The following is a 15,998-nucleotide window of genomic DNA, read 5'->3' on the forward strand; positions in this document are numbered from 1 at the left end:
GATTTGTTTTTATTTTATTGGCCTATTTAAATCAGATTAAAAATCATGTTTGTAAAATAGACTAGCCAATTTTGTTTTTTTCAGTTGTTCATGTGATGGAACTGGTTTTACTGGAAGAGAGTGTACTGAAGACATTAATGAATGTGAAAATAATTCTCCCTGTCTTGGACAATCAACTTGTCTTAACCGGTAATAGTGGCAACCACACTTTTACCACATAACCCTTAAACCTAGGTGTTTTTGTGGCATTTAGTCATATCGAAACATCACATTAACAAAATGCTAAAATTCTGCATAGGATATAACTCAAACTGCAAAAATGTTACTCTGAAATAGAAAAGAAGGGTTCCTTTTGTAGAATTACAGGTAAAAAATTGACATGGTAGATTGAAGAGTTTGGGTTTTAATAGCCTTTCGTAGATTATCAGAATTTTTTTTTAATTTTTTTTATTTATTAAACACGTGTAATTATAGCCTATAAGGAATATATTGGTAGAAATTTATGAAAGACCATAGATCTATTTGCAAAACATATTAGTTTAATATCAAATGCATTTTTTGAAATTTTGATGTTATTACAAGACCAAGGAACCCGGTTGTTAAAATAAGAGTAACTTTAATATTTTTGTGACTTTAATTGTGTTTGCTTGATGTAAGATAATCTTGTTAAATTATTAAAAATTCTCACTAAGTTTAAATTTGAAGTGATCTTTGCTATTCTGTAAATACATATTTCATTTTCACTTTTGTTTTGAATAATTCATTATATCATGGTTCCTGAACCAGAATGAACTGGATTAGCATGCAGCGCAAAGCCTCAAATAGATAAAAACATAAAACAACTTGTAGCTCAAATTTGTAGTTTCTGAAATGACTGTCTGACAATTAACTTTTTTATAATATTGTATTTGTTGTTAACACCTGATACCACCTTCTGTACATGTGTGTGTCTCATAATTATAGAACAACACAAAATTGCAATTACAGGTAAATACAAAAATGTTTTTATTCTCTTGTAGACCTGGAAGTTTCGTCTGCGTGTGTGAACCTGGTTTTTCTGGCCAGTTTTGTGACATAGAATTAAATGAATGTGATTCCAGCCCATGTCTGAATGGAGCCATATGTGAAGATATGGTGGCAAACTATTCTTGTCGCTGCCTTTTAGGATATAAAGGTTTAAAAAGCAGTGTTATGAATAAAGAGATTAGATTTATTTTAAAAACGTATAAAGTCAAACCAATTCCATATGGAATAAAATATCTGACTAAATATGTATAAATAAGATAAGGCGTCACATTAGTGATGTTAATTTATAAATATTATAGTTGTTGATTTATAAATATTATTAAGTTGATTTATAAATATTATTAGGTTTATTGAACTTTTCTAAATTTCATTAACTAGCAAAAAATTTATTTTATTTAGCATGTTTTTTTTATTAAACTGCCTTTTTAGGTCACAACTGTGAGCATTTAATAAACTACTGTAATGACCATGCTTGTAATACAACATCACAGGAATGCAAAAGTGAGCCAGGACGATACATTTGCATTTGCAAAAAGGGATATGGAGGTAAAACTTGGTTTGTCTAAAATATTTATAAAATGTTTTATTTTTTACTAATCAACTTTAAATAACTGATGAGTAACAACACAATATTTTTTTAGGTTATTTTAATTTTAATGTTTTTTTATAAAAGTTGAACTTTATTTTTAGTCCTTGTACGTTACAGCTAGATATTTAGTTAGATGTTATGCTGTTAAATTCATCACGATAACACAATATATATTAAAAGAAATAGTCTTTAATATTTACCATTTTTTCTACTGTCATTTAACACTTGACAGAAATAATGACCCTCAGTATGTTTTCAATTGACATGGAAAATGCACTTGAAATACTCAGCTGAAGTGTCTATGTTGTAATGTCTGTTGTTAAGTGAATAAATAGTTTAGCTTTACGAGGGAGTCTACTGCTCTGAAAAATCTAACTTTCATTTTTTACAGATCTGATATGTAAGATTAATATTTTACCAATGTACCAAATGAAGTATTTGCTTCCTGAATTTATGTTTTAGTCTAAACAAACCTATAAAGTCAGTGGTTTATTTTTTAAATGGCTGTCTCCTTTTGTGGTATAAACAAATATAATGCCACTGCAAAAAAAAACAATTATAATAGTTGGTTTAAAGGCCAGTAATTTTTGGGGAACTGTATATTCCCAATGAGTAGAGTGTTTTCTTAGTTGAATTTAAAAGTATTTTTTTCACAGGAGTTTACTGCGTTGAGTTGGATGAATGCTCAAGCAATCCTTGTCTGAATGGTGCAACTTGTCAGGACCATGTAGACAACTACGTCTGCATTTGTCCGCTAGGTTATACAGGTATAAATAACTTATTATTTTATACAGGTATAAATGACTTATTATTTTACATAAAGTTTGAGTGTCATGGGCCTAACGTTTACAACATACCCGAGATTTTATTTGATTCAACCAAAAAAAACCTACCCAATAATTTCGCGTATCAACAAAATAAACCTAAAAAAATGCTTTCTTTTAAAGATTTGGCATCTATGTAGTTGATTCGGTCATCTAAGTTTATAATCACGTCAATTTGTATGTGTTTTACCCTATTGCCTTCAACGAAACGAAACATCTTATTAAACTTTGAAGTATGAACAATTGAGCATACTTCAACTTTTGTCACGTTTGTCACGCAATATATTTTTATGTCCCAAAAACAAATGTAACTATACTTACAACAGCGACAAACAAAAACAAATCGTAATATTGATGCACCATAGAAGTGAAAAAAACGTAAATTGAATTGTCATGCTGTTGCATTTTTTACATTGTATTTACCTTTGCTGTTTTAAGCTATGAGCATATTACCTATATTTGACAACACGTAATGCTTGCTTGTCCAGATATCAACGAATGCAAAAATAAAAGCTGATAAAAATGTTATTTTCAAATACCTAATAGTCACCTTGTAAATTTACGATTGTGTGAAAAGTGCACTATGGCTGCAGTAAACAGTCAAAACTAAACAAACCCCAAAATAGGGTATTTTAGGGGTAATGTTTCGATAGTATGTAGATTAAAAAAATACATGAATGTGAAGTTAAGTCTAAACTTTCGTAAGATGGACATGTAATTGCGCAATCGAAAGTGTTGATCAAATTCAAACGGGGCAATTCCACACACTTGTCTTGTGCCAATCATCAAAAACAGAAAACGGTCCAGGTGTTTCATTCCTGCTCGAAACGAAAAAAGGAAAAAAGTCTGCGGCACTCGACTTCTTATCTATCTGCATTGCTCCTGCCGATAGGCCGATGATTTTCGGCGGCATTGTTGCCAACGCCATCCCGCTGTGACGTAAGAAAGCATGGCGTGCAATTGTGCGGTCACAACAGCAATTTAATTTCTGAGCTTGGTCCGATGTGTGACGCGCTGCTTTGATGGCAAGACCCTTGTTGGGGTTTCGATATTGAGTTCATTTGTTTAGTAGCAGTGGCAGTACAGTTCAGTGTAGATTTGCATTTACAATTTTTAGTTTAACATGTTGTGTTTCTAGCATTTACGTTGACCTGAAACGCCGTTTAGTTTGACTATTCAGTTTGGCATTTGTAGATGTGGATAACAAGTGTGAGAGATTTGTGACTTTGAAAAAGAAGTTAAAATAGAATGACGTCAGCATAGGTCAATTCACTCCACATTTATTTCCCAATCCGAAATGTATTTCCGAATATAAATAGGAACAGCTACGCATCAAAGGCTGGCCAACGTTTATTTTTGTTTACTATTTAAACGGGATAACAGCCGTTTAAAGTTCACCTTGACTGGTTGTGAATATCAATATCCGTTAGCGTCTATTTAGAACTTTTTATCAAAAGTTTAATATCGTAACTTGTAAACGTTTTCTGGCCTAACTCGAATATTCAAGTTTTATTCTGTAATCCAATTTTACCATGTTAACTTGACTAATTATATAGTATCATATTTTATTATTTTTAACTATACATATGTTTTGGATGATATCGATCATCTTGTTATGATTTTAAAACTAGTCTTACCATATGTCCCGGTTTGGGGATTTGTTTGGGACCTAGGTGACCCGATTAATCGAACAAAATGCCAGTTTTTAGTCAGCCAACAGTGCCTTATAAATTGCACGGATATCAGCTTGTTGTGATTGGTCTTTTTTGTAACTTGATGAAGAATTATAGTTGATGTGCGTTTTATTTCCTTTATTTTTTTTACGTTTCGTACTGTAATTGCAACGTTATGTACTATAGCATGTAGTTTTTCCTGCGTGGTGGGCTGATTGATTGTTAGTACATTAGCTAGCTAGTTCTATAGTAGTAGGCCTTTGCAAGGCTAGTGGGAGTTTTCTTTTTTGCAGTGTAAGTTTAGTTGAGATATGAGACGTAAAAGACAGTATTTAGCTGTTTCGCTAAGCGTTTTCATATAAACAATGTGTCAAAAAACAATCAATAAAGACGAAATTTCCTGACCGAATTATTTGACCTCCTACTTCGTCGCAAACAATCAGAAAACCTTTATATATACAAATTCGCGCTAAACTTGACTGACAATAACAGACCTCAATTTAAATGTTTTTGGCGCCAGGCCATGAAGTATTTTGCCCGCAAAACTGTACGAAAATCTGGTAACTGTTTAACCTAAAACTATTATTTCCAAAATGTACTACCTTAAATGTAAGTTTTTGCTTTTAGAGAGTGTTAAACGCAGGTTGTCCATCATTGGTCAGCTGAGCGCTTTCAAAAAGGTTAAACATTTAGCCTTGGAAGAATGACAGCTTGAGCTTGAACGCCTTGGGCGGCTTTAAGTGATATTTTTATTGAGACTTGGCAGAGTAATGGTTGGGTGCAGAGCTTGCTATTCGTTGCGGAATTTTATAATTGAGATTATAGCGTTTTATTTTTATTCAGCGGAACTCAACAGTAAATGTCGGACTTTTTAAATTTAGTCAACATTCTATTCATGTAGACTTTTATCGCGCGAATCATACATAATTTTATAGTAAAAAATGGTGTTACTGTATTTGCGTTTGCAATAAACTGTATTTTTGCAGCTGTAAACTCAAACTATGTAACCTTGTTTTTAATTATCTTCAAGTTACATTTCAAAACAAAAAGCAACATGCATTTGGAAATATTTTGAAAATTGGTTTTGTTTATCTCTGTTAGCGCAGACTGTACAGTTATTAGCCTTTACCAACGCGTTGGTTACAGTTCAAGTGCTGCGGCAATATTGTTTTTTATAGCAAAACCAACAAGTTGCCTTGAATTGTTTTGCTTTGTAAATCAATTGTTTTTGCTTTCAACCAACGTTTTGATTAACAAACGGAGCCAGTAATGCAACCTACGCCAGGCCTAGAAAAACAGAAAATGTAAGGTTCATGTTGAAAAGACATACAAAACAACAAAGGAGACGCTGCAATGTTGTTAGCATACACGAAATTGAAAGTAGAGTTGTTTTGTCTACAATTTGGCCTAATTAGGGCTCGTAGATGCTGTAGAGCTATTTGCATCGCTCTGTTTTCGACAACAGCGTTGCGTGCACACGTAATAAAATCGCTCAATAATGAAACAATTGTTTGCTGTTTCTGTAAACCGTGGGAGGATATATGCGAAAGTGTACACCGCTTGAAAATTCCTAACATGGAAATGATCTTGGAGTAGTTGGCACAGTCTTTAATTAATCAATATTTATTTTCGATGACGCAATGGTTGAATAATTGAATTAGAATACGTACAAAACACCCTTAAAAACACCGGTTAGTTATGACATTTTTTTATACGTTCTTGTCTTTTTAATTAAGTGCATAAATTTTAACAAAAATACAAGTTCTGGTTGCATTCACTGTAATTTATCAACTGATGGCTGTTTGTGTTCTTCCAAATTATATTTTGTGCTGTGTTTTTGTGTGGCCGGCAAGTTCTCTTACCTCCTGTTTTATCGATTGAATGCGTTGAGATATGCACGAAGCATGTGTAGCTGGTTTGCAACACGCTGTTAAATTGGCGCGTACAAGGAAAAGCTTACTTGGGATTTGACGAGGCTTCAATAGGTTTAGGTCGGATTAGAATTTAGATTTTGCGATATTCCTCGTGTCAGTCGGGTTGATGTTTCGATGGATGATTTTTGGGCAGTGGTACTCAAACTTTTTTGAGCGCGACCCAAATATGAGTTTTATGAACATCTCACGACCCAAGCCTCAAATATCAAAAAATGTACTTTTTCTGATATGCATGAAATAGAAAAAGATACAGAGAACCAGATGTAGTACAAAGTTCTATGAATATTGTTGCTGGCTTCCATCAAAACGTTTATAAAACCACTTATGATGCAATAATTTAGGTTACAGATTTTATGCCACGTTGAAAGCTTATAAGACAATATTTCAGTTATGATTGAGTTGAAAATATTTGAAAAAAAAATGAAAAAAATTCGTTTGCGCAGGATCAAATCACCTTATCGCGACCCATTTTTTGACCCTGCGCGACCCACCGACCCATGTTTTGGTCGCGACCCATACTTTAAGAACCACTGTTCTAGGGCTACCATACATTCAGCACCCAAAAAGAGGATATTTTTGCCGGCAAAAAAAAACAAAAGTAGATTTGTTACGTTGAGTTTGATGATGTTTTACATTTCCTTGGTAGTTGCAGGCAAAAGTTACAAAAACAGAACAAAGCCAAAGTTACAAAAACAGACACAAAAACAACAAATCAAATCAGATTCAGCCGATGAATACTTGGTTTTCCTTTTGCCAATAAGGAACAATCATTTTTAACGAGATCGTCAAATGGAAATATCATTAAAATTATCATAAAATATCATTGAAATTATATACAACCAAGATTCACGAAACTGATCCAACTAATGTTAAAGTAAAATTGCGCGATTTTTAACAGTTCACTAAACATTTCTTCGGTTCTGGAAATATTTTGTCCATTTTTCATGTGCCACATTTTAGACAAATGGAGTTGCATCAGTTTCGTGCCGCCTTTTGCACAAGCCTTGGTACTGGTCTAACAGTTTAGCATCATCAATGTCAAGGTTTTTCTCTGCCTAAATATTTAACCATGGTTCAACGTAAGCCCATTCTTTGGAATCCTCCTAAAAGAAGACATATGGTAGGCTTAGGTTGTTTGAGCTTAAGAAGAACACCCTGAGATATTTTTAATGATTTTTTAGTTAAACGCGGTCAAAACAAAAGAATTAAATACAAACGTTAACTTGCTTCTATACGCGTAAGGCAAGCAGTGTTCGATCTATATTATAGACGGCAGGTTTCTGTGGTCCACAGAAAGATGCCGTCAATGATATAGTATTTCATTAAATACAACCATTTCTGATAAAAATGTTGTTTATGTACATTTAAAATATGTTTCTTCTCATACAGAAAATGAGTTAATGTCAGTACATTTGGCGCAAATACGTAAATGTCGCATCTAATAAGGTCTTGAATAAAACATTACACTCTGAATTATACATGCGATCTGTTTGCTATATGTTTAATCGGCAGCCTACGCCGTAACGACGTATCAGTGTTTACGCAATTACCTAAAGCACGTCAAATTAAATCGAGTTTGGGCAAGTGGACTCATGCAATTAGAATCTCGTGGTGTTTTTCCTCTTTGGATTTTGGCTATTTTTTTGAGAAAAATGCTGGCTAAACAGACGTAACTGGGTATGATAGCAAACTGCCAAACGTGTCTACGATTCAGCGTTACTTACAGTTTTCCCGATGTTGGTTAACGTCAAACATGAAAAGGAGTTATTCTGACCGATAGCTTTAGCTTGGAATGTTGTTGTTAGCTCTGTAACACTGAATTTACCGAATTTTCGGCCAGGCTTCGATATCAACCATTCTCCGAAGTTGTGATGCCCGTACAACGCTTCTCGCGTTGGCGCTAATGGATCTAAAGCACCCGTTACCAGTACGTTGTCCTCCTTGTCAGTGTCAGTGGACGGAAGGTCTCGTTGAGTTGTTGCAGATTTCCAAACTGCGCACGCGTAGCTACTGGACAAGCGTCAGCACTCAGAAGAGAAGTCATAGCTAGCGCGTGATAAACACCTGCTTGCTTGAGCGCTGAATTGCAGGAGTGCCGGATAGGTGTGCCATTGATATGTCACCGGTAAACACCAGTTCCGTACAGATAATTACTAATATACGACTGAGAGTAAGATAGTGAGTTAAAAGAGAAAGTTTCTCATGAGGTAAAAGACAATTAGGTTTGGAGTGACAGGATGTTGAACGCAACACATCGCAGGCCCACAATATTAGGAAAAGTACAATAACACTAGTGACAATTTTTATTAACCTGTTTTAAATCTCAATTGTTTCTATGTTTGCTAACTTTTGTTTTGCATGTACGGAAAAAGAGGTGTACCATTAACATGTCACCAGTAAGCACCAGTTCCGTACATATAATTACTATTATAGGTCTGAGAGTTAGACAGCGAAGCAAAAGACAAAGTTTCTCAATCTCTATTTTTTCTATGTTTGCTAACTTTGCTTTTTATGTGCGGACAAAGCCTAAAAAAATTCTGGTATTTTGTAATTAGTCATAACGTTAAACATTTTTTTATTTGTATTAACATTGCAAAAGTGATGGCCTTTTAAATGCGTGCAGACTTTTGAACGGTTTTTAAAGTTTCGTGATTTCCTCGTGAATGTTACTAGTTTCATTCACAATTTGCGTTGCTTTGCAAAGCCCACTGTGCTCTAGTTTTTTGAACTGAACAAACCAGCGAATTTGCCTTTGCTCCAGCGCAGCTTTCTTATCCTGGATTAAGGGCAAGTGCGACTTTCCTTGTTTGCAGATTAACGTCATTTATGTCAGTCTATCGATTTCAGCCGTGGTTTGTGAATTGTAGAGCTATTATAACTGTCTGTTGCGAATGTTTTCAGGGTCTAATAGGAAATGTTTGCAAAACTATTTCAGGTCCAAATTTTGAGGAGTAGCAACGTTATGTAGCAGGAGAAAGTAAAAGAAGGAGAACTTTGACAAGGCGTTTCGAATTGCACCTCTATTCATGTTTATTACAAAGTACATAAAATAGCCCCGCTTTACTCCCGCATTGTACGTTTGTGTTCGTTAATAACACTGTGTTGGCTGATTTATGTCGTGGTATGCCGCAAAGCAACATACAAAATAATTGTCTCAAAATTGACAGACTTTTCTCTTAAGTTTCAGGGTTGTCTTTTACCATATGATTAGTAACAATAGCGCACATTAAACACGCGACCTGTCACAGATGAGGATTCCATTACTGCTTTTATTTACGTTTGCTGCCGGTATGTTGAAAAGCTTTTGTTATATATTATGTTTGTAATTACAAAATATCTGCCTAATGTCGAACCAAAATGTTTACTGTTGTAAACAATCTGGGATACACGTGGTTCAAATCAGATGAAGGTCAATAAGCACACTGCCATTTCTGTATAACTGCTGTCTGGATGTAATGAGGCTTACTAACAAGAGCACTCGAACTCAATCTAGTACTGGTATTTCGTTACTCAATTTAACAGATCAATATTGCAAACTAAGACTTTCGAGGATGTATCAAACGCTATATTAAGGCAAAAATATCCAGAAATTTTAATCATCTGTTACACTTTATATTTCAAGGAACCGCAATTTCCCAATGTCTGTCGTGTAGATGTGTTGCGATACGAAACATCAAATCGGATTGAAATGTTTTAAGTTGAGCTAACTGCTTTGTTGTTTGAACCGTACCAGGTTTTAAACTTACGACTTCATTGGGTTACGTACGTTTTTGTACTTTTTATCGTATTAGGGAAAACTACGCCGAGTTTGGTCGCTTTGTGACGAATAGGGATACAGGCGTGAAGCAAAAAGTATGCCCGGGTTATAACTCGAAATTCGATTTTTATGATAAATTATTTTAGAAAAATGCATGTCGTCAACAAAATTTTCATTCATTTACCTCTAGGACTAGGTGTTCCGCGCAAAACAACAACACGGTATGCGACTGACACGAATTGTCTGACCTTAGGTCGAACAGTAACACTACTCAGGCCAAACTAATTTTTCGGGTATTACCCATCCTTTAATTATGTTATTTTTTCAGGTTTCCACAGAGTATTTCAATCTTTAAAGACTATTAATTTATTTGTATTTAAAAAATGGTCATTAAATTAAATAGTCATTTAATTATTTTGTATTTTGTTTGAATTATGTGTATGAAAAATGCCGTACTAAATTTAGTTTTATAAAAAAAACTAAACTATTAAAATTGTGTTGACCGTGGCACTTATATTGTAAAGTTTTCCAATCGTAGTTAATCATGTTGATGGATCCAGTTTTAAGGCGTTGAAATAATGTTTTTTCTTTGAAATTTTTCAAATGTGGTCAACTTTATTTTATAGAAAGTATGGCAACCCCTTTTATATTGCTTTTATACAAAGTAAACATTTTTTCCTTTGTTGCCGAAACTTTGGTAAAGAATTACAATTAGCAGAAGAGCTGTTTTTTATTATTATTATTACTATGCCTGGTAGCAACGGTTTATAAGTATGGCAACCCTGTTTTACGCGACAGGGTTAACATGTGCTTCGGATATCAACGAGTGTTCTCCCGACCCCTGTCACAACGGAGCCGAGTGCGTCGACCAAATCGGCAAGTATACCTGCAACTGCACGATGGGATGGACCGGCAAAAATTGCTCGCAGGTATGAAATAATCTTTAACAGAATAGCTGTGATATTATGTTGGTTGTCTACTATTTTGTCCCCCTAAAGATTTACAGAATATATATAAGTTCAAAAATTAACGTTTTTTTGGTATTCCCGCATTTACGTTGTACAACGTTAGTTTAACTGAAAAAAAAGTTTGTCTGGTACTTATTTTATTCGATGTTTTGGCTACCCAATCCAGAATGCCGCCTTCTTCAGGGAATGCAATAACAACACGCTCAACACCACACAAAGTAAAACGACACAAAAACGGAGATAAAAATGCGAGGATAAAATAAATAGTACCGGACGAACTTTTCAGTAAATACTATGCCTGGTAGCAACAGCATATTTAACGTGACTTTACGTTGTGCAAATATCACTTTAATATTTCAATGTAAATTTTATTATATAATTTATGTTTTTAAATATTAATAAATATTGTTTATTAAACACAATTTAATAAACCTACCTTTAAACGTTTATTTTTAACTTGAAAGAATACTTTATGTAATCGCATGAGAATTTGTCATGTTTGTTGTCATTTTATTTACGGGACAAATCCTCTACCGCCAATTATATGCGGAACTACAGTCTGACATCGTCGTTTTTCGGAAAATAAATGCGCTGTGTTGTATTTTAGGTACACGCCCCTTGCAATAAAAATCCTTGCCACAATGGCGCCACCTGCCGGCCGCTTCTTGCTGCTCAAACGCCAGGTTACCAGTGCATTTGCGCCGACGGTTTCAGCGGATTGAATTGTGACGTCAACATCGACGATTGCGTCACGGTGACGTGTGCCTACAACGAGCTGTGCGTCGATGGCGTTGCGTCGTACGAATGCGAATGCAATTCAGGTAGCATGAATTACTCACCCTGATTTCTAAAATGATATTGTTGCCAGAGAGTTTGACTGGTTGATTTGTAGTTTTCGGTTATCGGTATTTATACCTTGTTAATATGGCTTCGTTAAATTGATTTGCACCCAAATGTTGTCATCGTAGATGCGACACCTATGCCATTATTCAGCTAAATTTAGCTTTTTCAAAGTACATTTTTTTCTTTTTTTTCTCCTTAATTTTTGGTGCAAATTTTGTTCTTTTAACTTTAGTTTAAGCCTTTGAGGTTAAAGGTTTATCTTTTTATTTAAGATATATCTTTTTTATTTTGTTTTCATTAAACGTTGGCTAACCGTGTCGCGTATAGTTTCGAAAAATATTCGAGTGTAAATACTTTGGCGTAAGGGATATAAAATACACGTTGGTTGTTCTGCTAACGCACTCGCATTATTACGTCATAAGGGTACACGCGCGATGCGTCGGAGAACTGCACCGTAGAGATTGACGAATGTGCAACGGAACCTTGCGTGAACGGCACTTGCGTCGATTTGTTGGCGGACTACTTCTGTAACTGTACCTACGGTAAATTTACTTGCCCCTAACTGTTGTATTCTATAGCCTTTGTGAGTTTGTATATTCAGCTGAATGTCCTCTTATGAGAAGTGAAATATGGCTTGTAGATGACTGTAGTAAATATATGTTGATATTTTTTTATATTTATTTAAAAGTACGTGTTTATAGAAGTGTTTTTAACTGTTTTATTCTATGGGCTTGGTAAGTTTGTATATTCAGCTGAATGTCCTCTTATGAGAAGTGAAATATGGCTTGTAGATGACTGTTGTAAATATATGTTGATATTTTTTTATATTTATTTAAAAGTATGTGTTTATAGAAGTGTTTTTAACTGTTTTATTCTATGGGCTTGGTAAGTTTGTATATTCAGCTGAATGTCCTCTTATGAGAGAAAACATGGCTTGTAGATGACTTTACGGTAGTAAATATATGTTAATATATTTTTATATTGATTTAAAAATACATGTTTACATAAATGTTTATATAATACTGTAGTTTACATCAAGCGGAAAATGAATAAACGGGCCAGTCAAGTATTTATTTTTGTCTATAATATTTTGAATCAAATGTATTTTTCCTGCAGGTTATGAAGGGCGGAAATGTGATAATGAGACCGACTTTTGTTTGTCCAATCCCTGCCAGAACAACGGTATTTGTCATCGAAAATTCGGGTAACTATTTTCAGGATGTTGAAATCCACTGATACATTTAAGAACGTATAAAAATGTATGCTCTAATTTAGAACAGCGATTTAAAGCTATTGCTCATTTATTCACCGACCAAGTTGGCCAAACTACGGTTACTAATGACAAACATAAAAGTATTTCAACCACTTGAAAATAAAATTAAGTGTTTTAGAAAACCTTGGCAAAAAAAAGCACGAGATGCATCAAGCAATATAATAAATGTGTATCATTTTTTTACCACCTTGATTTAATAAACAACCTTCGCTTTCTCTAGAAAATATGTGCCGCGATGACCAGTTAGTTTTTAAGAAAACTGCGCTTAGTTTTTCTTTAGTTCAGTAAAATAAAGCAGAAACACGACGTTCTTATTGTAACTCTTTTTTGTATTAAATATGATATGCAGATACTCCCAAGTCATTGAAGTTATTCGGAAACAAAATCATTAAATTATTAGATGTTAGAGCAGAGGTCAGAAAACCTATGGCTTTCGAGCTAGAAGTGGCAGCATTTTTACGATCACAATTTTGTTGCAAATTTTTCGTAAAGTAACAATCCACTTGTTGCATTAGAACCAGGAAAAGACAGACGATGGCATGACCCAACCAACTACACTTTTGCCTATTTAAACTACCTAGTAGCAGTTTTTCTCGCGATTTGTGCGAATGTTATTTCGCCTTTCGCTTTGTGGTATCTTTTATCCCAAGCATTTAAACCAGGGGTCGGCAACCTTTTTCTAGTCGCGGACCAAAACCCAGTTAGAAAGGTCTCTGCGGGCCGCACAAAATAATAACTAAGAATTGTGTTATTAAAATGTAAGAACAGCTGTGAATCAGGCGCCCTCGGTTATTTTTAGCATTTAAAAACGTGTTTAATTACATCTACAGAGGCAGTAAAGTGTTCACGTAAAGCGCCAAAAAACGTTATTTTGGTATAAAATTCGAGTTCACACGACGTCATCCATACTTCTTATGAAAAGTGCAATAAAACTACTTTGAGGGAACGCGATAACATTTAAAGTTAATCTAGTTCAGTGAATAGATGTCCGATTTGTTTTTGCGCGACGCACGCCTTGTACGGCGCAAGGGTAAAAGCAGCGTTTTTTGGCAGCCTTCCACGGCTTAACGGTTAACAATCGCTGATGTACTTGAAAAGGCAGCATCAAAACGTAAAAAAGCAGACGCATCAATCATTTGCGCGAAGCGCGAACATTTTTTGCATTTACGTAGTTAAAATAGTCAAAAAGTATGTGAAACAAGACTCATGTCTAACTTGCCAAAGAGGCCGCGGGCCGGATGAATTACATCGGCGGGCCGTAGGTTGCCGACCCCTGATTTAAACGGTACTGTTCGAATCCTATGTACGGTCCTATATTCAAATCATAATTTTATCCAATCTAAGCTATGCATGTTGAAAATATTATACGGCTTTCACAAGAACATTTTGGGGCTTCTTCGGCAAAAAAAATTTCACCCCTTTGTCAGAGAGAAATAGTACTTTGCCATATAACGGCAACATCCATCGTTAAACACAGCTCCACGTCAATAATAATTAATTGTCGTTTCTGTCAGATCGTACGAATGTAGTTGCTTGCACGGCCACGTCGGGGTCCATTGCGAGGTCTGGTACGACCCGTGCTTCAGCAACCCGTGTGGCAACGGTGGCACCTGCCACAGCATCGATGCCAACTCGTACACATGCCACTGCGCCGCCGGATTCGCCGGTGACAACTGCCAGATCGATATCGACGAGTGCCTGTCGAACCCCTGCGTGTCAGTTGAAAATTGTACTTCTTTGTGAATAAACATTTTTAAGCATTCTTTTATAATCAACACGCTTTTGGTTGTGAGCCTACATCGGTACCCAATTAATTAAACACAATAACGGCAGTTCATAGATATAACCAGACTCTTTTTATTAAAAAATCGTTTTTGCGCTGAAACTTTTTTGTAAAAGATTTAAAACAATTTCTTCTAATCGCCATGTTGTTATTTATTTTTCAAACAAAAGGGGTCTATTAATTGAAGACACGCAAACACAAGTCATAAATATATCAAAACATTGTTTACCGAAAAATTTACCATAAAAATTGTTTTAAATGCATCTTTTACGCGGTAAATAAACAGCATATTAGAGTTACGAGTATAACGAAACTTTGTGAATAAAGCTGATAATATACATTACATAATGCCATGTACTTCAGTATTAGTCTCAATAATTGTACTACAACTTTAAGCCTTGTTTTTATGTGTCATATCAGACCGCGTTATTTACCGTTTTTTCTTTGTTTCCTAGCAACGGCAATTGTACCGACGCCGTAGCGAGCTACAATTGTACTTGTGACGTTGGTTGGCATGGACATAATTGTGACGTCAACATTGACGAATGCGCAAGTGACCCTTGCTCAAATGCAGTCAACTGCACAGACGAGGTAAATCTATCAAGACATGGAACATGAAATGCACCTGTATATAATTTAGAACTCGCCAAAGTCAACACACTTTATTTAATCTTTTATTTCTCATTAGTTTGACCCTTGACAATTTTTATTTTCTGGAGTGGTAAATTGCTAATGATTAAAGGAAAAAAATCCGAAAAATAAGTTCTTTTTAGCTAGGTTTATGCTTTAATTTAAATTGTGGTAAAAGTTTTATATCGATGCCTTATTTTTCATACTTTAAAATATTTTGGCGTCGACTGAATGTTTCCTAGCTGAGTGTTGACAACTAAATTTCGTAAAAGTATAAAAAAAAATACAACCGTTCCCTTTACAAGTGTTTTCAGTACGATTAAATCTAGTGGAAAATTAATTGAACAAGAACCTTAAAAAGCTTCCATCTTATCCTGCAATGCTATTTAAGTTTTGTACATTCGTTTGCTGCTTTATCCACAGCACAGTAAGATGTGGACTATTTATCTTGTTTTCTTTCAAGATTGCTGGCTACCGATGTCACTGCGTTGAAGGCTTCACAGGATCCCACTGCACCATCAACATTGACGAGTGCGAAGACGACCCGTGCTTGAACAACGGAACATGCGTTGATGGTAAGCAACTATCCAGGTTATTTTAGCTCCCAATATAGGGCGAATATATCAAATACGCTTGCGTCAACCGAACAAGTTAGGCGCAATAGTCCGTCGAATACCAGTTTTTAGGATTGCAATGTT

General features: G+C 35.0%; 1 protein-coding gene across 1 annotated transcript in view; it reads left to right on the forward strand.

The window, feature by feature from the left end:
* The window catches only part of LOC146133294 (protein crumbs-like), a 34,430-nt gene that overhangs the window by 638 nt on the left and 17,794 nt on the right, over window positions 1-15,998 (forward strand). The window contains exons 3-13 of the mRNA XM_083397709.1: window positions 85-189; window positions 1,020-1,174; window positions 1,456-1,572; window positions 2,272-2,382; window positions 10,602-10,732; window positions 11,379-11,592; window positions 12,037-12,156; window positions 12,731-12,818; window positions 14,402-14,602; window positions 15,126-15,261; window positions 15,764-15,875. Coding sequence (XP_083253835.1) covers window positions 85-189; window positions 1,020-1,174; window positions 1,456-1,572; window positions 2,272-2,382; window positions 10,602-10,732; window positions 11,379-11,592; window positions 12,037-12,156; window positions 12,731-12,818; window positions 14,402-14,602; window positions 15,126-15,261; window positions 15,764-15,875 — 1,490 coding nt within the window. The remainder of the gene's footprint in view (window positions 1-84; window positions 190-1,019; window positions 1,175-1,455; window positions 1,573-2,271; window positions 2,383-10,601; window positions 10,733-11,378; window positions 11,593-12,036; window positions 12,157-12,730; window positions 12,819-14,401; window positions 14,603-15,125; window positions 15,262-15,763; window positions 15,876-15,998) is intronic.

Source organism: Ascidiella aspersa, chromosome 9, assembly GCF_963924565.1.
Source record: "Ascidiella aspersa chromosome 9, kaAscAspe10.2, whole genome shotgun sequence".
NCBI classification, from domain to species: domain Eukaryota; kingdom Metazoa; phylum Chordata; class Ascidiacea; order Phlebobranchia; family Ascidiidae; genus Ascidiella; species Ascidiella aspersa.